The following is a 25956-nucleotide window of genomic DNA, read 5'->3' as shown; positions in this document are numbered from 1 at the left end:
TGCTTGTTTGAACAGCCAGGATAAACAGGAGTACGCGGCATCTTCTGAAGCTGCAGAAAACTGAATAAAAAACTCAAAACACTTTGTGGTAACCGATGCTTGACCCCGCTACACTGCAACCCACACAGCTGATCGGTGGATAACAGTCGACACATTGTACAGGCGAGCTAACATATTTTCTTGGTCCATTTCTATGTAACACTCATTAAACTACGTGATCAAACTTTCCCATTGTACAGCCACTATGCTGTTGGTCTCTTTGAGCTCGTAATAACCACAGGAGCAACTTACACAGAAATAACTGGAGGCTACTGGCACTACTACAGCCAAACACCTTATACCACCCAACTTCAAAAATCCTGAAATATCCCTTTAAAGAGAATCATCAGATAAAACAATTTAAACACAGAGAAACATCTGCCTATCCCACTCCACTCCATCTGATAGTAGGATTAAATATCTTGGATTAATTTTGTGTTGGTAAACAAAAACATCTTTTTTTTTCCTTTAATTCTTTATTTAGGGAATCATCAGGGGCATTTAACATTGACAGTCGTGATTTTACCAAGCAACAAGAAAGAAACAAAGATCCACATTAAGATGTGTTTGTATGTGTCATGACTGCTCTTAAGATTTCTTCTCTCAGTATTCCCAGTCTTTGAAGAGGAATGTGTAATCATGTTAATGAACATTCAAATACAGAGAGACGGCTCAACAGGATTTCTTCTTCCATCGAGTTTAATTGACGGAAATTCCCAAAATCTGTGCCAATGATTAGCATCCTGACTCCCACACTGTCTCCAGCATTTTAAATCCTGGCACACTTCCTGTCCAATCATCAACATATACAAAATCAAGAATCTACACATTATTGAAATTATTCTGTCACATTTCTGATGAATGAATCCGTTTTTCTGCTGTTTTCTGGAGCAGCATTAAGTAACAATGAGTCTGAAGACATTTCTTCTTCTTTTCTTTGATTATTTCACTAATATCTCCCTAACACTGAAGGCTCCTCTCTGACCCTGCTCTTTGGCCCATTTGTACCTACAGGGTTCAGTATGGGACAAAAAACAATGATGGCTCAATTGTACGCTGTATCCAAACATTTTATTTTTCTTGGAGAAAGTCACTGTGTTTGGCACTATTTTACAGTGTGAGCTTCGGCTACAGACTTGATCATATAAAAATGAGTGCTGAGCAGTTAAACAGTGATATATACACCAATACAAGATCAACTAGTGAAGAAGAATTACTGACAAGCTTTGAATCAAATCAATCAGATTAATCAGAGATGATAAATCATCTAGTCTGACTAAGCTTTGGATTCAGACAGCAGAGTCTGAGCTACAGAGACCTCAGAAACACTGAACCTAACCATAACCTAAACCCAGGATAGAGTGGTTCAGTGAATGTGGTGTTGAAGGTGTAGAGGTGGAGCAGTCTGTCAGAGGAGACTCTGTAGAAGGACAGAGAGCCAGCAGGATAGTCCAGATACACCCCTACTCTACCAACGGATGGAGAGAAGGAGGAGGAGATTAATGTTTCTCTGTTATTGTGACAGACATAGTAATCACCATAATCAAAACAGATCAAACTCCAGGACTGATCATTACATCCAAAGTTACATTTATAACTGTATCCTTTGTAACTCACTGATACATGAACCCATCCTCTCCACTCAACCTCCCAGTAACAGCAACCAGTCAGACCAGTCTGACACAGCAGCTGATAACAGTCAGATCTGTCTGGATGATCAGGATATGGCTGATCTTCCACCTCCAGTGTCACCATTCTGTTGTTGTGAGACAGTTTGAGTCTTCTGTCCACTGTGTTTGTGTCCACTTCCAGCTCACAGGCGTCTGATGGAGAGAACGGGACACAACACAGCTGACGGTTATCATCTGATCATTCCTTAATAGGCTTGGGCGGTATCCACTTTTTAACACCATCATACCCTCCCCAAATTTTACCGGGGTATATGGTATAACCGCCAGCCCCCCCCCCCCAGGAAATGCGTGAGCAGAGCGACAGCGTGCATCTCCACAGTGCTTCATTTTTCCTTTATGTAAACTTAAGTTAAATGAAGGTTATAGGGAGACTTTTGCAGGAGCTCATGATGAAATTAACAGGTGAGCATGTTTATCATAGAAGTAAACAGTTACTTCAGGACACAGGCGCAAATGATGCTTTCTCTTTTCCCTCTCCACACAGATGTGCGCTTTTTCCTCTTTCTTACCTCGGCTCCTTCCAGAGCTATTATGAGACAGCATAATCTATTATCATATAGGATGTGGGAATGTTTAGTAATGTCCAGCGTGCTTTTAAAGAGATAAAGATTGGCCTTTAATATTATTTCCTCGTAGCGCAACAATGCCCTTATGCCATGCCATGGCCCATAAGTTTCTATGCGCCAGTATGTATGTGCACGTTCATCGTTTGCCAGATTGGCCCGACATCATTGACAGAAATTCTGTCATCACCTCTGGAGCATCTTCATACACACACAGTGTTGCTACTGTTGGAATGGACACAGACTCTCAAGGCTTTTTTTTTAATAAACGTGTACTTTTTAAGCAGTCCTGTCTTTACGACTGTAATTAAGCGATAACATGGCTATTTATTAATACCCCGGCATATGATAATACACCTCATTCCTAGCTGGAAGTGACTTGAAGTTGAAGCCTTTGTTTTCACACCTTACAGGTAAGCAGAGATACATCAGGATGAAATCATCCTTCGTCTCCCTTTTTCCTATCTCTCTCTCTCTCGTTCCTTCCGTGTCTTTGTGCATATCTATATGACATGTTTACCCTATTGTGCGAGGATAAATTAAAATAAAAATCCACAGCTGTTTATATTATATATTGTACAGTATCTATGAGTGTGAATCAATGTCCCGTGTGCTTCAAAACAGATAAAGATCGGCCCAAATTGTTTATATCCGCGTTGTGCAGCCTGATGAGCTCTGTCGCTCACTTATAAAAAGTTATGGACTACTTTAGAGCTTGAAATAACTTACAAATACTGATAAACTTTATCTACATTTCCCAGAAAAGGGCTTAAGAAAATTCAGACGTTTTTAAAATCTGTTGATGGGGTAATTATGCTCGACTTTGCTGCTGCAGCACCTGTAGTTATTAATAGCCTAAACATCGTCACCAATCTACGCACAGAAAGAAGAATTAGCGTGTTTTTTTAAACTAATGATACTGTGGATCACATTACAGCCAGCAGTACACTTAAACACTCTGACTTTAGACAGGACCACACCGCTGTGCTGGCGCCATGCCAGGGAGCCAAGCCATTGCGCGCAGCGCACAAGTTTAAATATGCTGGTATAGCTCTGAGCGCCTTCATCATTTGCCAAATTGAAATGAAATCATAAGCAGGATTTCATTCATCATGTTAAAGCATCCTCACACACTGGCAGTGGTGCTGCTGGTGGAGGGGGACAAATATTTTAAGTAGGCCTAAAATTGATATCCCGATATATTTTTGCTATATCCTGATACACGGTATATATTGCGATATTTTGAAATGGCCTCTCAGCAGCTGTATAATGTTTAATTTGGCCCCAAATGACACTATTTTGGTGATAAAAATAGACTGTTCTATTGGATTTTTAATAAAATTGTTTGCAGAAAGTAAAAATCAATATAAATTTAAATTTAGCAGTTTTATTTTGAACAGTACTTCATTCAATCTTTTGCTAATAAATCAAAAATACATAAATCATGAAATACTCAGTCTTTTACAGTGTATGGAAAGTCCTGAAATATTTTCTGTTATGTTTACTATTACTGACTATAAAATAATTATTTTCCTCATTAAGGGTGAAGCAAACCTACACAAAACTCATCAATCCTGCTGCAGTAAATGGCCAAAATCCTGCAGTCTAGTCCACCCTTCAGGCTGACAGCTGTGATTATATTAGTCAATTATCTGTGCTGATGAACACTGGACCAGTTTCTGAGAAGTTCATAACATGAGAGCGTCTTTAGACATTATTCAAAAAACTCTCCTGTGTGATCATGGGGGGAAAACAGCTTGTCTGGAGGCAGGAACTTTTTAATTACTCGTTGTCAATTCTGGCAGGGAGTTTTCAGCCAAATGTTCTCACCCAGTCAAATCTCGTACTCTGGGTTAAGTGTCTTTTCAACAACACTGGGCTCATGTCTTTAGCGACGTGTTGTGTTACTGCCGCTGAGAAGTTAGCCACAGACCACGGTGAGTCATCTTGCGGCGTATTTTAATGAACACCTCGTGAGTTCCACTTCTTCCTTTTCAAAGTTGAACGACCGTTCAACGCTGCAGATCCAGCGCTGTTTCTGTCTCTAAAGTCAGCTAGCTCCCTGCTAACTCGCCAAGCTACTCTGTTTACCTTCCTCTCCCCTTGCTTCTCACCGCTGATGCGCATGTGCAGAGGAGTTATCTGGATGGGCGCAGCCATGCATGAGAGAGAGTGAGCTCTCTGCTGTGAGAGATGCATTCAGGGACAATGGGAGAAGCAAAACTCCAGCGAGAAATGCACGCTGACAGCTCAAAACTTCCACTTAATTTATACTCGAATTGTTGATTTAACAAAAGAAGTTTATTTGATGTGTTCATGCACGTCTGGGGGTTAGAAGGGGTTAATATGTAGTGAGCAAAGATATTTATAACTAATTTCAACTAATATCACTCGTGTTTTTTTAAAAACAAAGAACTATTCTGACTTTTTAACTGTTATTATAGGTCACTTTTTTTAGTTAAACATTTGTGTACCAAGTACAGCATACACAAACAACTGACAGACGGTTTTCCCCCTTAAAACCAATGATAACAGGCTGTTATGCTTAACAAATGGAGGTCTTTGGGGGTCTGTTTTTTTTTTTTTTTTTTTTTTTTTGGTCAAGCCAGAATGAAAGCGAGCTGATGTTTTACATAAAGATTAAAAATATGCACTGACATAAGTCATATCAGAGATCGGTTAAGAATGTAAAGTCCACCGTGGTCTGTGGCTAAACTTCTGTTCATAACGTCGATCAGACTGAATGAAACCACGTCAAACAGAGCAGGCAGGTATATGTCTATGAAAGTAGCGATGGATCAGGAGACTGTCAGACTGATTTTGTTATAACGTTGTGCCTTTTGGCTCTGGCAAACTTTCTGCAGTTTACAATGCCTGTTTACGATCAGCACTCTGCCTGGTATTAGCTGTTGACTCAGTCCTAATGACCGCGGCTGAGGCTAGGGGCTACTGCTGCTTCATTTTAACGTCGTTAGGATGATGACTCTTAAGTGACTTTTAAGATCCGTCGAGGACTTCTTTCTACTCTTTGCAACCTTTGCAGGGCAAATTCTCCACACACGGTCACGTTATCCTCCCCGTAAATACTGAATAACACCACTGTGTTGTTCGCATTTTAGCACAGGGACTGCTGCTTTCTCTTCTTCTCTGGTGCTTTAACAGCAGGTCATGTACTGTGGCGCCACCTGCTGTTTTGGAATGTGTAGTCTCCTGAGAAAGAAAACAAACGCCAGCACGGGCCGATAAGAATGACGCAATAATTTCCTGTTATCGGCCAGATAGTGCACCCCTACCCCGGTAAATGGTGTTACCGTATTACCACCCATTCCCATTCCTAAACAAGGTTACTGACAGAGTCAAACTAACATTTCATATTCAGCCCTGAATCCTGTTCATCAGCCCTGAAATTCTACTTCCTGTTTCTATTTGAATGTGAACAGATCACAGTGAGCTGCAGCTCCACAATCCCAGACAGACACCAAACAGTTCAAAGTTCAGGCATTTCTATGGCTTTGACTTCAGATTCATGTGTTTCATTTCACCTCCTGTGTCCACTGTGTGGCGCTATATTCCATCCACCAATACTCAGCAGCACACATAATGGTGCTGAATGTGGATAATGATCAACAGGATGAGACAGTAGCATCTGAAATGAGATTCCTCAGGAGGGAATCTGGGCTCAGCCTTAGAGAGGGGGAGGAGGTCAGAGTAGAGCAACTCAACACACCTCAGCAGGATAGAGATGAAATGTGAAACTTGGAGCACAGTTAAAAGAAGTAAACATGGAGAGACTTAAAGGGATATTTCAGGACTTTTGAAGTTGGGTCGTATGAGGTGCTTGGCTATAGTAGTAGCATTATCCTCCAGTGATTTCCGTGTAATTTGATCCTTTTGTTATTATGAGCTCGGAGAGAGCCGGCGCATAGCGGCTGTAGATGGGAGCGCGTTGTCCATGTAAATTAACGAGTTTTATGAAAAAATGGGACAAGAAAATATGGTGGCTTGCCTGTGCGCTCTCAAAAACGTACACAGCACTTTATTTCTCCCAAAAACTCCCTCAGTGTCAGGCACTAATTTACGATGCAGCTTTCGCCATTATGTATCCTTCCGCCGCCGCACACTGTTTACGGTTCACACATCTGCCAGTCAGCTGTGTGGGTTTGCGGACTTCTTCAGGAATAATAACGCCACATCAAGCTAAAACAAAGATAACGAGCGATTTCGACATGAGTGATGATGATGTGCTGTTTACTGTGGATACGAGAGGATATTTGTATGAACCGGAGTACACTGAAGAAGAATTTCTACAGATGGATAGAGACCAGACTTATACAGCGGGCTGAAAGAGAGACCAGAGAACCTTCATTTGAGTGTTTAGAGGAGGATAGATCCCGAGTTACCTGGTGGTGTAGGTGTAGAAAATGCGAATCCATGCCAACCCATTCGGAGAGCCACTGTTGTCATTAGTGGGACTTAGTTGCGACATGTCTTCAGGACATTACTGAATCAGAGGATAGCGGCTCACAGACGCCTGCAGTCTGCATCACACCTTATCCAGAATTCCCTGTCTAATCGATGGTGTTTTGCAGACCTTCTTCAACTTTCTGAAGATAAGTTGGAAAAGCAGACCCTGACTTGAAGGGCCGAATAGAAATTTGTCATCCAGTTAAGCTTATGACTGTCGCCTTTTCCTCTAATGGCTGATATGTATGGTGTCCAAGATGTTTGCTTGTTTAAACAGTCTGGATAAATGCAAGTACGCTGCATCTTCTGAATCTAAAGAAAACAGATTAAAAACCCAACAATGCGTTGTAGTAACGGATGCTTAACCCTGCTACACTGCGATCCACACAGCTGACCAGCAGATGTGTGAAGTTAACATTGAGCGGAGGCGGAAGGATACAAAATGGTGAAAGCTGCATTGTAAATTAGTGCCTGACACAGAGGGGGGTCTTTGGGTGAGTCAACATATTTTCCTGGCCCATTTTTTTGGGAAAACTCGTTAATTTACGCGGACAAAGTGTTCCCATCTACAGCCTATATGCACCGGCTCTCTCTGAACTCGTAATAACAACAGGATCAAATTACATGGAAATCACTGGAGGCTAATGCCACTACCACAGCCAAGCACCTCATACCACCCAACTTCAAAAATCCTGAAATATCCCTTTAAAAAAAAAATCAGTTTTTCTGTGTTTCTCTGCTCAGACATAGAGTATGCCATCAAAGGCTTTTTAAGGGGAGAAGGGAGCTTATAACACTTGAATTTTGATTTAAATAATTATCTCTTTTTAATTTTGTAATACCGTGATATAATACTGTTCCTGTCAAAGGCAAGAAAAATACGGTGATATGAATTTTAGACCATATTGCCCAGGCCTAGTCCAAACGTTAGACTAGAATGGACTAAGATTGTGCAGACGTCTCTTGACGTAAAGCGTGCCATAATGGTCAGAAATCCTGCAGAACATGCAAAAACATGCAGGGCTCTACAGTGCAGCCTTTTAACATCTGGAGGATCAGCTATGGTCCTTAAACTACTACATCTTGATATTAAAAATATTCTTATCAAAATAAATGATATCTTAAATGGCACAGTTCATATTTACTAGTTTGAGGACAGGGATTGTTCTCCACTGTCACTGTGTAAAAAATGACATGAGGAGTAAACGCTGTGCTGCTGTGTTCATCTTTTCTCTCCATACCATCAAAAATGTAGAACCTCAAATACTGTTCTTTGGATCAATTATTAGTAGTGAAAGGGTGCTTTAGAAATTGAATGCTATTAATGAGATCATGATTTTATATGAACAATATTAAAGAGAGGAAATGAAAATGACTGATTGTAAAACAATATGATGGAATTTTTAAGACCCTGTTGGTCAAAATGACAGACCGTAAAAAAGTCTAATCTAACCTGTGAGGGACTGAGCCGTAGTGTTTCCTTCTCCTCAGAACTCTAAAACTGTTTCTGTTTGATGAATGTCAGTGATTGTGAACGTGGACGTTCATACTCTCAGACCCAAAGACTGAGATGGATTCAGACACAGCCTCAATCATTGTTGGCTCACATCCTTACCTGATTCATGAGTCAAATTCATCATTGTGTTGTCACAAATCAAACATGCAGACACTCACACTTCTTTAGACCTGGTTTCAGTCTGTGCTGTCCACCATGGTCCAGCCTGGAGGAAGAAACAGAGCCAGTTTAGACATCAGGGATGGGTCAGGAGAGATTCAGACACTTTCATTCTTCATGTGACTTTATTTTCCTTTAGTTTTTCACTGCTGCCTGGTTGTTATGCAGGACTATCACCAGATGGTGGCAGTAGCACATCTGAGAGCTGTTTGATAACTGTCATTAAATCCCCAAAGAAGAAGAGGGCTCATTTGAGTTTTAGTCAAATTACTGCCATTGACCTTCTAACAGTGATTTTCCTCTAAATTCCTATCCCTCTCTTATACATATACTAAGCCTGTACTCAAAAATCAATATGGCCGTATATCGACACGTGCCCCTTGGCTATACGTTTATCAATACAGATGTTTCCTACTGTTTCCACTATCCTATCAAAATAAAGGCAAAAAGCCCCTGTAGAGCTGAAGTGCTGAGAGCCCACTTTAGTAGCTAGTACCAGTCTGTCTCTCTGAGTCCTTCTGTCTGTACCTCAGTGTCTCCAGTCTGCAGAGTGGATCCTCCTTTAGAGCAGACAGTAGTTTCTCTCCGGGTTCTCCTGGATGATTGTAGCTCAGGTCCAGCTCTGTCAGACAGGACGAGCTCAGAGCTGAGGCCAGAGAAGAACAGCCTTCCTCTGAGACCAAACAGCCAGACAGACTACAAACACAGAGAGAAACAGAGACGATGAAAAGGGTTCAGTTTTACATCTGGAACTGAGGTGTTACATTCCCAAAATTCAGGCCTGCTCATGGTACCTAGAGTCTTCAACACCCCATCCTAAGATAAGACCAACTTCATTGTTCCACAGAGTGAGACATTTGTCTTTGGCTCTTCACCCATGCTGCAGACAGAAGACAGCAGTCAACAACATACAGATTAAACTTGAAAACACTTCAACATGGACACTGAGCCTTATTTGCTGCTATTTTAGAGCTTTATAGACACAGGAATAAATGAATATTTAAACCTGTTCAATCTACAGCGGGGAGCCCTGAACCTCTTACCAGAGGGCAGCAGTTCATCCTGTGAGATGTCTGGTAGACGGGGCACCAGGGCTCTGCAATTTCTTCACTGCAGGATTTCAATAAACGACCAGAGATGCCGTCTGGTCCTGGTGCCTTACCAGGACAGATGAGTGAAAAAAGTCTCTCCACAACATGCTGGTCAACAGTCACTAGAGAGTTGGGTGCAGGTAAAATGTCCAGGGCTTCTTTTTGTTCCTGTGAGAAGTCTCTAGTTTCAAACCTGCAGCAACAATCCTTTAACTCATTTGCCCTTTCTCCCTCATTGAACACATTAATACTGCTCTTAGCAGGGGGCATGTTCCTCATCTTTTTCATTGAGTCCCACAGGTTTTTGGAGTTCCTACACATTTCTGATTGGGAGAGTTTTATGCAGTTGTCATTGTTGTTGCACTAACCTGAGAGAGTCCAGTCTGCAGTGTGGACTCTCCAGTCCAGAAGACAACAGCTTCACCCCTGAATCATGCAGGTCGTTGTTACTCAGGTCCAGATCTCTGAGACTGGAGGACTGGGAGCTGAGGACTGAGGACAGAGCTCCACAGCTTCTCTCTGACAGGTTACAGACACTCAGCCTGTAAAACACTTTTCTTTGTCAATAAAAAACTCAAAAGACATAATATTTTAGTTGGAAAACTTAATAAAAGTTGTGATATCCTGACCTGAGAGATTTCAGTGTGGAAAGTGGATCCATAAGTCCACCACAAAGTTGTTTAACTCCTGAATCTTGCAGGTGGTTGTTACTCAGGTCCAGCTCTCTCAGTCTGGAGGATTTGAGGACTGAGGACAGAGCTCCACAGCTTCTCTCTGAGAGTTTACAGCCACTCAGTCTGAAACCGAAACAGAGGTAAAAATAAGTTTATTTTTCTAAGAGTCTACAGACTACTCCAGTACATTCAGAAGCACACCCCTTCACCGACACCCGCTCCCCTGACCACATCAACTCTGTCCTGAAAAATGTCCTCTGGCTCCCTGATGTTGTTTTGTTATTTGTTTGTTTGTGTTGGCTTTACCTGCTTTTCATGTTGCTCTTCAAGAGTTTGAATCTTTTCCTGCTTTGTACAGTGTCTGAGTTTTAATGAATAAAGCACTCTATATATAAAATGTATTATTATAATATAATAATAATAATAATAATAATAATAACTTTATTTGTATATCACCTTTAAAAACAGAGGTTTACAAAGTGCCTTGAGCTGGGGGACTTCCGGTGAGTGAGGATGATGTAGGACGTGTTAAGCGGTAGCTCCGGGGGAATGTGAAGTCATTATATTCTTCTTAAGTGCTTTAACCTTACCCACCGTTTATTTTTGTTAAGTACTTGTTTAATTTCCATTAAAACTCGTTTTTGGACTCTAACCGGAAAAATGGCGAGCTTACAGGCGAGAAGCGAACTAGCTAAGTTTAGCCGCGGTAGGCCACAGTTTGAAGCCTCAACCTCCAGGTCCCCTCCAAAGGCTGATGCAAATGCGGAGATGCTGCGTAGCATTAAGAGCACGATGGACGACCTTTGGACCGAAACTGTTGCAAAATTCGAGTCGATAATTGCCGAGTCCGTGAAGAAAGAAGTAGCAACTTTGCTGAAACTGTTGGAAGAAAAAGTTGCTGTACAAGGTGGGACTATTTTGGACCTGGAGCGAGCTGCTAGCGAACACAGTGATCAGCTCACTAGCATGGAGGCTAATATCACTGAACTCTCTGCCACAGTTAAATCTCTGAGTGAGAAATGTGAGGATTTGGGGGCTCGCTCCAGGTGGAATAATATTCGACTGGTGGGACAACCCGAAGGATCCGAGGGTCCCCGACCTATGGAGTTTATGGCTGAATTTTTGCAAAACTTGTTGGATCTCGAGGCTAAGCCAGGGTTGGAAAGGGCCCATCGCACACTCCATGCCAAACCGAAAGAAGGTGAACCACCGCATCCCATGGTCATCAAGATTATCCAGTTCCAAGTCAGGAATATGATTCTACACCGTGCTGGAGAGGCTTCTCCCCTGCTACACAACGGGAAAAGGATGTACATATTTCCGGACTTCACACCGACTGTGGCCAGACGGAGAGCTGCCTTCATTAAGGTGAAAAAGGAGCTTCATACTTGTGATAACGTGAAGTTCAGCCTCCGGTACCCAGCCACCCTTCACATCATCATGTCAAGCGACCAGATGCACAGGTTTGATGATCCGGACCAGGCTTTGGAGTTCATAAACAAGAGACTTAAAAAGACTTGATTTCAGTTCGATATTTACTTACTGAGTCTATAGGCTCAGCTGAGCACTGGGCTCTCGTCTCTATTTTGTTTACAGACTTTGATACAGGACTGGTTCTTTCAAGAAAATAAGTAATGATGACATTTTATATGGTAAACAGGTGCTGACTTTATTTTATTAGATTTATTGCACCTCTTGAGTTGCTTAATATTTAAGAAGGATTTTTTTGTGTGGGTAGGGCAGTTAATTTACACATTCCTCAGGATCGTTAGTAGTACGGTTGAGCTACAAGTGACGATAGATTTTGTTTTGTTGTGGGGGGAAGAGAGCACGCACCTTTTTAAGGATGCTTCTGCTAGTGGGGTTGGGGTGGGGGCAGGATATTTGGCTCCTATTTGGAGTTGTTCTGTTATTTGTGTTTTTTTCTCTATGGGGTCCGGGTTGGCGCATGTCTCACACTTTGCAGGTTTTCTCCACTTGAGAGTATTATTTTACATATTAAAGCTTCCACTGTCAGATGGCCCAACTTAACAGGTCTCCATTCGGAGTAGGTGGTAAGATTAGATTTGTGAGTTTGAATTGCAATGGTTTAAACAACCCAATTAAACGGAGCAAGGTTTTACACTATTTGCGGTATCTTGATGCTCATATAATTTATTTGCAGGAAACTCAATTAAGAAATGTAGATAGTCCCAGATTGAAAAAAACTGGATCGGACAAGTATATCTTTCTTCCTTTTCTAGTAGATCAAGAGGGGTTGCTATACTTTTGCACAAAGCCATTCCTTTTGCCCATGTTAAAACAATCTCTGATCCTACTGGTAGATTTATCATTGTCATGGGGCACATTTATGATACAAAGTTAGCTTTAGTAAATGTGTACGCACCTAATTGGGATGATGAATCTTACTTCAGACAGGTCTTTTCAATGCTGCCGGATCTGTCCCTATACAATTTAATCTTGGGTGGAGACTTTAACTGTTGGATAAATCCTTCCTTAGACCGTTCTTCGACTTGTCCAGTTGCCCAGTCTAAATCGGCTAAAGTAATTTTATCTTTTATGAAAGAATTTAGTGTAGTTGACCCTTGGCGTTTTTTAATCCTGGTACAAAGAAATTTTCATTTTTCTCACATGTACACCGTACTTTCACACGTATTGATTATTTCTTAGTGGACAAAAAGCTGCTTACATCAATTTCTGACTGTGCATATGACCCAATTGTACTTTCAGATCATGCCGCAGTCTCTATGAATATTTATTTTCAAAAGTTTATTAACAGACAACCACCCTGGCGTCTGGATACACATTTACTACTAGATAAGGATTTTGTTGATTTTGTCTCAAAGCAGCTAGACTTTTTCTTCCAGGTTAATAAAACACCAAATGTGACTGCTTCTGTGTTGTGGGAAACAATGAAGGCCTTTGTAAGGGGGGAAATTATTTCTTATAAAGCTCATCAGAAGAAACTCAGAAAGGAGAAAGTAGCTGATCTATCCCAACGTATAGCTGTTATGGATGCAGGGAGACAAAACTAGTAAACTGTTGGCTCATCAGCTGCATCAGATAACCTCATCCCGGTTAATCCCAAAGATTGAAACAGGTTCAGGTATTACTTCAGACCCACTGGAAATTAACAAAACTTTTATGGAATTCTATAAGTCACTTTATTCGTCTGATCACTCTCATGTTCCTGTAGATCTGACCTCTTTCTTTGATAGTTTAAACATTCCTTACTTAGACCAGGGTGTGGCTGGGGAACTGGAGTGTCCTGTTACTGTAATTGAACTTGAGGCAACAGTTAAATCATTACAAAGCGGTAAGAGTCCTGGCCCGGACGGATTTCCGTCCAAGTTTTATAAAACCTTTTAGAAGCAGTTAGCTCCGCATTTGTTAGATATGTTTATTGAGGCGTTTGACTCTGGAGCCCTTCCTCAGACACTTAATCAGGCCTGCATCTCACTGCTCTTAAAGAAAGACAAAAACCCTTTATTATGTGGTTCTTTGCTAAATGTTGATCTCAAATTGCTATCAAAGCTGCTTGCTAGACGCTTAGAAGCCATCCTTCCTTCTATTATTTCTTTAGACCAAACTGGGTTTCGTAATAGGCACTCTTTCTTCAATCTTAGGAGGGTATTTTTATGTGGTCTATAATCCTGCTCCAACTGCCCCCTCAGAGGCCTTGGTAGCTCTAGACGCTGAAAAAGCGTTTGATAGAGTAGAATGGGATTATTTGTTTTTTGTTTTAGAGAAATTTGGATTTGGGGTAAATTTTGTTTCTTGGGTTGAATTATTATATGCTTCACCTCAGGCCTCCGTCAGAACAAATAGTACAAACTCTCAATACTTTCATCTGTACCGCTCTACTAGACAGGGCTGTCCACTAAGCCCTCTCCTGTTTGCCATAGTGATGGAGCCCTTGTCCATTGCTCTACAATCACATCCTGATCTCTGCGGCATAACTAGATTTGGAGTGGAGTCAAAAGTTGCTCTATATGCAGATGACTTGCTGTTGCTCTTGTCCGATTTATCACGCTCCATTCCTGCAGCACTCTCAGTCCTGGATGTATTTAGTAAGATCTCAGGATATAAGCTGAATCTCAGTAAAAGCGAGATTTTTCCTGTTAATAAACTAGCTATAGAATGCTCACTTGAAGAATTACCATTTAAGGTCTCAAAATCTGGTTTTGTCTGTCTTGGAGTTCATGTTGCTGACACATTAGTTAATCTTTATAAGAAGAATTTTCTTACTTTGCTTACACAAATTGAACATGATTTTGAGCGATGATCCCTCCTTAATCTCTCGGTTGCAGCTAGAATTAACACTATCAGAATGAATGTTCTTCCTCGTTTTTTATATTTATTTCAGTGTGTACCAATATTTCTTCCGCTGTCTTTCTTTCGTAAGGTTGATACTCTTATTTTTGATTTTGTTTGGAATAAATGGTCACCTAGATTGCGACGCCAGACCTTGCAGAGACCCAAGGCTCTGGGTGGCATGGCATTACCTAACTTGCTATGCTATTACTGGGCAACAAACATCAGAAACTTGAACTATTGGGTTCAATATGAGGATACTGAAGCTCCTCCTTCGTGGTTGGTGGTGGAGGCAAATTCTGCGGATCCGGTAGCATTGAAAGCCTTACTATACTCTCCTCTTATCTCTTCTTCCTCAAAATTCACTCTAAATGTGATTGTGGCCTCCAGCCTTAAAGTCTGGGTTCAATTTAGACACTATTTCGGCCTACAAACATTTTCTTTTAGAGCACCACTTGCAGCCAATCACATGTTTCTTCCATCTTTACTGGACAACACATTTTCAGTCTGGGCTGGTTTAGGTATAAAATCTTTTAAAGATTTATATATAAACTCTGTCTTTGCTTCTTTCCAACAACTAGTTGAAAAGTTCTCACTTCCTAGGGAACATTTTTTTTAGGTACCTTCAAACTCGTGATTTTGTACGCAGGTTATTCCCAGTTTTCCTTCTCTTCCTGATGTTTCCAAATTAGATATCTTTTTGGAGCCTCTGTCATCATTGAAGGGAGCAATTTCAGTCATTTATTCTAAAATCCATAATCTCCGATCAGACTCATCTGGTGCCCTTTAAAGTATTTGAGAAATAGATTTGGGAGAGACTATTTCAGATGATATGTGGGAGGAAATTTTGAGAAGGGTGCACAGGTCATCAATGTGTGCTAAACATGAGTTCACTCAATGCAGGATTTTGCATCGGGCTCACTACACCAAAGCTCGACTGGCAAAAATGTTTGACACAGTGTCTCCCTTATGTGATCGATGTCAACAGGATACTGCAAATTATATTCATATGTTTTGGGGTTGCTCAACTTTAAAGACATTCTGGTCTAAAATCTTTGATACTTTATCGAAGGTAACGGGAAAAAATTGTTCCTAATGTTTTGACAGTTTTTTTTTTTTTTTTTTTTTTTTTTTTTTTGTGTTGTGCCTGTTCCACACAATTTTTCTTGGGCCAATAAGAACTTGATAGCATTTATGTCTTTATTGCATAGGAGACTTGTTTTGCAAAAGTGGGAATCCTCATCTCCACCAAGCTTTTCAAAATGGATCATGAATGTGCTCTATTTTCTCAAACTGGAAAGAATCTGAATGACTTTGGCTGGAAGCTGTAACATATTTGAAAAGACATGGACTCCTTTTCTGACATATATTAACAGTGCAGTCTGCGAGATTTCTTTGGACTGAGCATTGTATTACATAGTACTGGTGTGTCTTAGTAATTTTAAACTATAATTTATAATTTCTTTTAGTATTTTTATTATATTTTGGCTGCATTTAATGTGGGAATTTTGTACTTCTTTTTTTGTATTGTATGTACACCATAGGTAAGAGTAGAGGTAGAGGAGGAGTGGTTACCTATGGTAACCGCAAAGGTTCGCTGTAAAAGATAAGAATAAAACCAGCAAAGTGGGTGGTGACTGACTCTAAAACCTTAAATAAAAGTCTAGGGTTAGAATGATGAACTAAAATTAGATTAGAAGAAAAAGCTGCCCTTGCATCTTTGCAACTGCCCTTTGGTAGTTTTCCATCACTTCCTTCCAAATGTCTTTAAAAACTTGCAACCCTGACTTTTTCCATTTTCTTTCTTTTCTCCTACAATCCCTCTTCAGTTCATTTGTGGACTCTGTCAGCCACGGCTGGGGTGCACTGTTTGACCTTTTTACTTTAAAAGGTGCGACAGAGTCAAGGGCAGATTTACAGGGGTAGTTAAAAAGAGAGACAAGCTCTTCTGTTTTAAAATTTGGGTTAACGGCAGTTAAAGATGCAGAATCAAAGATGTCATTAAACTTACCAGCAGACTCTGAATTAAAAACTCTTCTAAGAACAGGTGCATTTTCAGTAAAAGCTGGCTGAGATAAAACCATGTTAAATAAAACCAGTTTGTGGTCTGACACACAGATATCCTTAGTAATAAAACCATCAGGATTGAGACCACTGTATAAAAAAAGGTCTAGAGTGTGGCCTTTAGAGTGAGTGGGTTCCTGTATTACCTGGGTGAGATTAAAAGATTCAAGAGTTTCCATAAAATCAACAGACAGAGATTGTGAGGGACAGCATACATGTATATTAAAATCACCTAAAACAAGAATTCTTTCATATGTTGAAACAAAATGTGATAAAAACTCTGGAAACTCTTGAATACAAACACTGTTGGGCCTTAGTGGTCTGTATATTATTATGATTAAAACCGGATCTATTGATTTAACAAGAAGAGCAAGATGTTAAAATGAATTAAAACTGTTATTCAAAATATTGGAGCATTTGAAAGTGTTCTTATAAATTACAGCAACGCCCCCTCCCCGGCCTGATAGCCGGGGCTATCGCTGGAAGTGCCGCGGAGTTGTTGCGGTGGACCACAGCCTCGTTTGCCAGGGACTTGAAGTGGTTGGAGAGGGAGAGCCGAGGTGGTGAGGAGGCTCTCCCTGGAACAGGGTCCGTCCTCCGGCCGCTGCGCATGACACTTACCCAGGTCTGCTGCGCAGGCTTTGGTGTTAAGCTGTGGGCCGGCGGCGCCAAGAACTTGGCTCCTATGCCAACTTCTGAGTCACCTGGAGATCTGGAGACCCTCACCGCGGGTGCAGTGGAGGGGAGGTACTCTGCTGACTGCTGCTGGGGCAGAAGGATGCTCCCTTTGGGTGCCGAATCTTCAGCGCGACCTGGCCCCATGCCGGGATATATGGAAGCCACCCATGAAAGGGTGGCAGCTGAGGCTGAGACCAGCCGGGACACCAGGTTAGAAAAGGAGGTGGGCTGCCCAGTGGCCTGCATAAAAGAAATATGTTTCACCTGGGCTGTGGCAATGGAGATAAATCCTTCGATGAGTTCATTTTTTTGACGGATCTCTGTTTTTAAGCAGTGAAGATTTTCTGTAAGTTGAGAGCTGGTAAGGCTGCATTCTGCGCACACAGCCATGATAGTCTGATTTAAAAGAGGCCACTTTTAAGGTTTCTTTGAATGAACTCCTGCTGTTCAGGTGAATGATAGTCCGCGTAGCAGCAACAAACAAACACAGTTAAGTCCAGATTAGACCATTTTTGTGCTAAAATCCCCATCCACCTTAAATATCTCACTACTATAACTGGAGAGCCGTCTGTTTGTTTTTAAGTCTTGACTTGCAAACCTTCCTGTTACTCCAATTCTAATTCCTACCTCTCAGAGGACTTCTTGGGTATACTAGTTTGAACCTGGAACCATGACAACATCATAGAAATGGATAGATTATGTATAAAACTCCAAAATTGCAAGTTTTACACTTCATGTTGGTCCCCCTCAGGTCCCCGTCCACCAATACGGCTGACCCGCTGACATAATGTTAGCATATTGCATCACTTCCTCTAAGTGTGGCTGCTCTTTACACATCTGAAGAAGAAGAAGATGCTGTATTTTCCTACATGTTGATGGTGCTACAGTCAATCTTTTTCAGTCTTCCTACTTTTCATCACTACTGTTTCATAGCTGTTGTGTGTTAACGCGGACATACACTTAACAACAAGCACCCTCGCATTTTAGCTGCTTTCCTCTTAGCCTCCCTGTCCTCTTCTAGCACAACTTAGCTTCTGTGTCTGCCTTGGACGGCTCAGTGTGCTAGATTTTCAGGTTCTCCCTGTCCTCCTTCACCAAGAACAGTACGTGTATTTAAGGTAGTTTATGTGGAGCTCAGGAGGACAGTGTAACGCTTGTGGAAATGTAGCTCCATGCCACTGAATCCAAACCTTTATTCTGTACTCCTGCTAGCCAGCCCCCTGTAGCCAGGAACAACTATCCTAGTCTGAGACCCAGTCGGATCGCCACCAACTTCTTCATGTTTCAACCAGATTTTCCCACTCTGCGTCTGACCACTGAGAATAAAGTTGATGGATGGATGTAATTTCCTGAGGGAAAAGCAAGGCATTCGGTAGCTGCTTACAACCACATGAGACGTTGCCTACATTTAAGCCCCCCCCCCAAGCCATAATTAAGACAAACTTCGAAAAAAAAAAATTGGCACAATTTAGCACATTGAAGACTTATACTGTCATCTAAAAGTACAAATGATACTATAAGCCCAAATTCCCAAATTACACATAAGTTCAAAGACAAAGCAAATACAAACTTTTACAGATGAACACAAAAGAGCCAGTATACAACTTCAAGCAACAATACATTTTGACCTGTACAAGTAAACCTGTGCTAAACCTGACAGCTAGATAGCATTGGAGATTGGGGGCCTTTAATGCAGTTTTCATTGTTGCTGCACTAACCTGAGAGAGTCCAGTCTGCAGTGTGGACTCTCCAGTCCAGAAGTCAACAGCGTCACTCCTGAATCCTGCAGGTCATTGTTACTCAGGTCCAGATCTCTGAGACTGGAGGACTGGGTGCTGAGGACTGAGGACAGAGTTCCACAGCTTCTCTCTGAGAGTTCACAGCCACTCAGCCTGTAAAAGACTTTAGTTAGTCAATAAAAAACTCAACTCACAGGAGACAGGAGATTTTAGTTGGCAAACTTAATATAGGTTGTGTCATCCTGACCTGAGAGTTTCCAGTTTAGAAAGTGGATCCATGTGTTCACCACAAAGTTGCTCGACTCCTGAATCCTGCAGGTGGTTGTTACTCAGGTCCAGCTCTCTCAGTCTGGAGGAGCTGAGGACAGAGGACAGAGTTCCACAGCTTCTCTCTGAGAGGTTACAGCCACTCAGTCTGAAACAGAAACAGAAATAAGTTTGTTTTTTTCTAAGTACAGACTACTTTTATCAGTGCAGTTGTGAGTTCACCTACAGAGCTTTGTTGGAGGATTTGACCACTGGCAGCAGCCTCAGGAGAGCCTCCTCTGAAGCAGAGTATTTCTTCAGGTCAAACACGTCCAGATCTTTTTCTGATGACAGTAAGATGAAGACCAGAGCTGACCACTGAGCAGGGGACAGTTCATCTGTGGAGAGAGGTCCTGATCTCAGGGACTGTTGGATTTGCTCCACGAGAGAACGATAATTCAGTTCATTCAGACAGTGGAACAGATTGATGCTCTTCTCTGCAGACAAATCCTTATTGATCTTTGTCTTGATGTACTGGACTGTTTCCTGACTGGTCTCTGAGTCACTTCCTGTTTGTGTCAGCAGACCTCGTAGGAGATTCTGATTGGTGGTCAGTGACAGACCCAGGAGGAAACGGAGGAACAAGTCCAGGTGTCCATTTGGGCTCTTTAAGGCCTGGTCCACAGCACTCTGATGGAGATATCGAAGTTTAGGCCTGGTTCTAAATATTTTATAAATCCTGGATGTTGTTTGTTCATCTTCCATCAGATTGACTTCAGAGTTGATGAAGGTCCGGTGGACATGAAGAGCAGCCAGAAACTCCTGAACACTCAGATGGATGAAGCAGAACACCGTGTCATGGTACAGTCCTCTCTTCTCTCTAAAGACCTGTGTGAACACTCCTGAGTACACCGAGGCTGATCTGATATCGATGCCACCCTCCATCAGGTCTTGTTCATAGAAGATCAGGTTTCCTTTCTGCAGCTGCTCAAAAGCCAGTTTTCCCAGAGACTCGATCATCTCCCTGCTCTCTGGACTCCAGTGTGGATCAGTCTCAGCTCCTCCATCATACTTGATTCTCTTCTGTTTGGTCTGAACCACCAGGAAGTGGATGAACATCTCAGTCAGGGTCTTGGGCAGCTCTCCTCCCTCTCTGGTCTTCAGCAGATCCTCCAGAACTGTAGCAGTGATCCAGCAGAAGACCGGGATGTGGCACATGATGTGGAGGCTTCGGGATGTCTTGATGTGGGAGATGATTCTGCTGGCCTGCTCCTCATCGCTGAATCTCTTCCTGAGGTACTCCTCCTTCTGAGGGTCAGTGAACCCTCTGACCTCTGTCACCATGTCAACACTCTCAGGAGGGATCTGACTGGCAGCTGCAGGTCGTGTGGTTATCCAGAGTTGAGCAGATGGAAGCAGGTTCCCCCTGATGAGGTTTGTCAGCAGCACACCCACTGAGGTGGACTTTGTGACATCAGTTAGGATTTCAGTTTTGATGAAGTCCAGAGGAATTCGACACTCGTCCAGACCGTCAAAGATGAACATGACCTGGAAGTCTTCAAATCTCCAGAGTCCTGCTTCTTTGGTTTCAGTAAAGAAGTAATGAATGAGCTCCACCAAGCTGAACTTTTTCTCTTTCAGCACATTCAGCTCTCTGAAAGTGAATGGAAATATGAACTGGATGTCCTGGTTGGCTTTGCCTTCAGCCCAGTCCAGAGTGAACTTCTGTGTTAAGACTGTTTTCCCAATGCCAGCCACGCCCTTGGTCATCACTGTTCTGATTGGTTTATCTCTTCCAGGTGGAGCTTTAAAGATGTCCTCTTGTCTGATGGTTGTTTCTGGTCTGTGTGCTTTCCTGGATGTTGTTTCGATCTGTCTGACCTCGTGTTCATGGTTGACCTCTCCAGTCCCTCCCTCGGTGATGTAGAGCTCTGTGTAGATTTGATTCAGAAAGATTTGTTTTCCTGCTTTAGCGATCCCTTCAAACACACACTGAAACTTCTTCTTCAGCTTAGACTTATGTTTATCTTGGCAAATTGGTTCAGAAGTTTCTGAAAGAACAAACAACACATGAAGTGAATGAGCTGATCTTGCAAAAAGTTGTAATCTTAAAGAGAGGCTGTGCAGTTCTTCTTCCACCATCAGTGTCATCCAAAAATCTCATGCAACCCTCCAATTCATCTTTCCATCATCTTAAATCTATGTTTCCTAATTACTTTGAAAAACTTACTGTTCCACAGACGGTCAGCCAGCTCATTCTGCTTCATTCTCCTCAGGAAATTCTCTGTGATCTTCAGAAATACCTCTCTGTTGCTCCTTTGCTCTTCATATCCATCAACCAACACCTCCTCATCCTCGCCGAGACATTCTGGGTTATCCTGACTCAGAGCCTTCTGAAATCTCTTCAGTTCCTTCTTCACAAAGATGATAATGTTCTCCTCTAGCAGCTGGAACACAAAGAGAATGTGAATGTTTAGAGGACAGCCTGTGTTTGATCAGACAGACTGCAAAACAGTTTACCATGATATCTAGATAGATGTGCTCCACTGTAAATGATGATGTACACACCATAAATATGGAGTCCAGGTCTGTTTGATGCTCCTTGGACTGATCGTTGAAGAACTCTGATGTTTCCAGCTGACCTCTGTAGAAAAATATCAGGTTTAAGGACATTTAATGGCAGAGTTTGAGAGGTCAACAACATGGCCCAGTGTAAATGTAGGAGGTTTGAATGATAATCACATTTACTATGGTATGGACGTTTGCTTATTGACAGAGATCACTTCCTCAATAACTGACCCCCTGACATCTCTTCATTCAGCTATCTCATTACCTTATTACTGGTGCCCCCTACTGCCAACTTAACATTTCCTCCTCTGATTTTTCATTTTTCCCTTTAAACAATCAGCCCCAACAGACCATTCAACCTCACCTGATGATTTGCATGTGTGACATCATCATCAGACCTACAAAAAGCCTCTTCAATCCATCCCTAAATCCTGACAGGAAGTCCCACAGCTCCATCTAAATTTCGAAATAAGGACTCTTTGCTGGTGCAACAAGAACCATAAAACTTTTTGATTTTGTAGAATTATCCAAAAGGTATCATTGATGGTTAAGTTCTTATTTTTACCCGAGTACATTTCAGAGCCTGTACTTTTTACTTGAGTAAAGGAGTTGAATCAGTTCTTCTACTTTTACCAGAGTCTTTTTCACAAAAGTAACTGGACTTCTACTGAAGTACAGAATGTTAGGACTCTGAGAGGCATCTGGCTGCAGCCCTCGGGCAAACCTCTACGCTGGGGCATTCGGCTGGAGACCTCTCCGCTGGGGAAAAACCTCTCCGCTGGGGCGAAACCTCTCTGCTGGGGCGTGACGTATATTGCCCAAGCCGGCAGACCTCTACACTGGGGCGTGACGTATATTACCCGCGACAAAATTTCAGCTCTATCCCCTTGCTGTCAGGCTGACCCTGAATCTAACCAGTCAGGTTTTAATGCCTAAATCTAACCAGTCGGATTTGAATGCCTAAATCTAACCAGTTGGATTTAAACGCCTAAACCTAACCAGTCAGGGTTTAATAGCGTAGACGTCTTCTACTGCACGGTCCAGCGTAGACCACTACGCTGGGGCTTTCGGGGGTGTGCTGCTGCTGCACGCCCAAAAATAGCCCCGTACACTGGGGCTTTGCTAATGTGCTAATGTGTCATAAGCACAGCGGTGTAGTCATGCTAACAACAGCTAGGTCCTGCTAACAACAGCTAATGTGCTGCACGCCCCAGCGTAGGCTTGGGCAATGTACGTCACGCCCCAGCGAAGAGGTTTCGCCCCACCATAGAGGTCTCAGCCGAACGCCCCAGCGTAGAGGTTTGCTCGAGGGCTGCAGCCAGACCCTCTTGAGGACTTTTGCCACCTTTGTTTTTAAGGTGTCGGATTTATTTTTGTACATTTTAACACTGGTCACTCATTTCCCCCCCACTACAGTATGTCTTTAAACTGTAATTGTCATTCAAACATTTCACCAACACCAAGTCAACAACTGTTTACCTTCAGGTGGAACACCTGTCCAGACAAAGATCTGTTCCTGTTTATAGAAACTAGCCCTCATTAGCTCATACAGCTGTCTTGTTAAAGACCACGTTAAAATAAAGAATTTCTTAAGGAACTAAAGATCCACTAGTTTTCATAAGGCCCTCTAAGTTCACTGCCTGTGGGCCCCTGGAACTCACCACACTGATAACATGTCAACACACCCGTCAGTGTATATTATAATTTCTTACCTGCCACTTGCTGATATTTTGACGTTGAATACGCCGCCTTTCGACTGATCACTCTGCATGGAAACACAGCTGGGTTCAGGAGGGTCTGGGCTTTGATTCTCCATCCTGATACTGAAAAACAACAATATATGTTCAACCCCTTCATCCCAAGGCCTTTTTTCAGTGTTCAAGCTTGAAAATGACAACCAAATACAGCTGAGTATTTCTATGGTGAGCCCTCAGATTTGCATATTTTTCAAGAAACAGGAAGTGGTTTAAAACTCATCCATGCCTGGTCCAATCAGACTCAAACTCCCTATGTATAATACAGTATTTCTCAGTTGCTAAAACACTAAATTGTATTGTCTGAACCAAATGCTCAGCGGCCTGAACCCATTTATTGAATCAGTCACTCTTGGCAAAACCATAAGCACTTTTCACCTGGTTAGACACAACGTGCAAACACATTCTCACTCACTAAAACAAATTTTGCACTGTGATGCATTTGTGTTGCATAATGGTAAGCACAGATAGCAAAAGTTAAACACACTTGAGTTGTGGTTTACACTGTAATGTGCTTCTGATTTATATTTGTTTTTACTGTATACAGGTGCTAAATTCAAAGGATTTTTTTGGGGCAAAATTCATTTAGCCTACTGTGAACAATGAACATTATTTCTACAGCTTCATGTCCTGAGCATTGTGTTTTCCTTTTTTTTTAATGTAGTGTGCAATGACTACTCAGTAGGGTTTTATTTTTGATTGACTTGGGGTTTGATCTGACAACATTGTTTGGTTTTGCAGGAAGAGTCGGAGGTTTGGTGAATGTAGTCTGAAAATTGGATTTTGTGCTTATAGTGTTGAGAAAAGCATGGTGGATGTCAAGAAATGTGTTTTAGCAATTAAGAAATACTTTTATTTTACATTTTCAATTTGACATCTCACAGTTAGGACTCAAACTTGGGATTTTGACTTTTAATTTCATATTTTGAGTGTTTCAACTCATAATTTTGACTTCTCATATATTATTTTGAGCTTTAAGATTCATAATTCTAATTTTAAGTGATATTTTGACATTTTAACGAATTATTTTATATTTTACCTCATATTTTCAACCCCAAATTTTGACTTCATAATCCCAAAATTTGACCTTTAAGACCCACAATTTAAAATTTTGAATCATATTTTGACTTTTAATTTCATGATTAGAAATTTAATTTCATATTTTGACCTTTTAAACTCATGACTTTGACTATTTGCCATTAAAAAACTTTTTTTTTTTTTTTACCTTTTTGAAAAATAAATACCTTTCTCAGATTGTGAGCCTCAACCCCTTAATTTGGCTTTTTAATCCTGTTTCTTTTTATTACAAGAGTGACAGCTGATGAACACAAAAATAAAGAGAAGTCTTAACGACTGAAGTGTGAAGAGTTTATCTTTTTAATATTATTTATTTTATTTTTGTGGGATAAAGCACAGTTGTGAAGGCACATGACAAACAGTTAATATGAGTTATCCTACAAACTCTAGGCTATAAGCAGTCAGAATAGAAATCTAGAAAAATCCTCACCAACTATAAACTAGAATGTAGACTAAATTCACCGCTCTGCTGTGCATCTTTTTACATGTTCCTCCCTGCTCCAATGTGTCGTATTCAACTCATTTATTGCGTTGTATTATGATCTTTCCATTCTATATTATAGACTGGTCATGAAAAATGAGTGAAAATGTGTATTTCAAACACCTAGGTTAGTTACTATTGAAAATTATTGTTTTTTTAAATGTTCATCTTTTTCCCTAAATGGCACCTGCTGGTGAGCCGGAAGTGGCCCACAGGCCTTAAGTTTGACACCCCTGCTCTAGACTATGCTTGGCTTCTTTTCTTTACATCTTTTTTTTATATTTAATTCTGAGAATTTTATCCCGTTAACTGAGAAAATAATTTGGATTTGTATCAAATCTAAAATCTGTCCTTCACATTTAGAGAGAACAAAGGCATGTTGGTGTTTGTTCCCTTCAACCTCACATTAGGTGATGAGTTTCAGCCTGAAAACCTGCATTTTTCATTGGATCAAGTATGCTGGGTCATGACTGCATGTCTGACGTTTGTGACAAAAACAAACAGCTTTAAAATCGATTCATTTTTCAGTGACTTATGAGCATTTTTCTGGTCCTCTTACAAAATGTCACCTGTGTGATGCAGTCTGCCTTCCGTGTTCATATGTGTGTCTGAGGAAATGCTCTTACATGAGCTAGGCCTCAGACAAAGCAGTATTTCCTGGTCTGATAAAATAATGTTAGTTTTAGTGTTAAAAGTCCTACCTGGCCTTCCTCTGTCCCCCAGAGCTCCGTCAGACTGAGCTACCATCCCACACAGATGATGTTGACCTTATTGATCCAGATTAGTCTGGTTTCCAGTAGACCTGAACTTTTCAACCGCCCCCTTAACTTTCAGACGT

At 41.4% G+C, this 25956-nt stretch overlaps 1 protein-coding gene across 3 annotated transcripts; it reads right to left on the bottom strand.

The window, feature by feature from the left end:
• Positions 1-519: 519 nt before the first annotated feature.
• On the bottom strand, positions 520-25956 carry LOC121506129 (protein NLRC3-like). Of its 3 annotated transcripts, XM_041781718.1 has the most exons (12): positions 25820-25956; positions 23519-23629; positions 21807-21882; positions 21469-21685; positions 19486-21289; positions 19240-19407; positions 18972-19145; positions 10153-10320; positions 9892-10065; positions 8961-9128; positions 8432-8478; positions 520-1862 (listed from the first exon to the last, which is right to left on the bottom strand). In XM_041781718.1, the coding sequence occupies exons 2-12, from the start codon at positions 23620-23622 to the stop codon at positions 1348-1350; spliced, it is 3615 nt and encodes a 1204-aa protein (XP_041637652.1). In that variant the 5' UTR covers positions 23623-23629; positions 25820-25956; the 3' UTR covers positions 520-1347. The 3 variants fall into 3 exon arrangements, 2 of the variants coding, with proteins under 2 accessions (XP_041637652.1, XP_041637653.1); XM_041781719.1 differs by lacking the exons at positions 520-1862; positions 8432-8478 and adding an exon at positions 9227-9312 and having other exon boundaries at positions 8993-9128; XR_005991615.1 differs by lacking the exons at positions 520-1862; positions 8432-8478 and adding an exon at positions 9227-9312 and having other exon boundaries at positions 9075-9128; positions 9476-10065.

Source organism: Cheilinus undulatus, linkage group 24 (genome assembly GCF_018320785.1).
Source record: "Cheilinus undulatus linkage group 24, ASM1832078v1, whole genome shotgun sequence".
NCBI lineage: Eukaryota > Metazoa > Chordata > Actinopteri > Labriformes > Labridae > Cheilinus > Cheilinus undulatus.
This window is presented reverse-complemented; position numbering and strand designations above follow the sequence as displayed.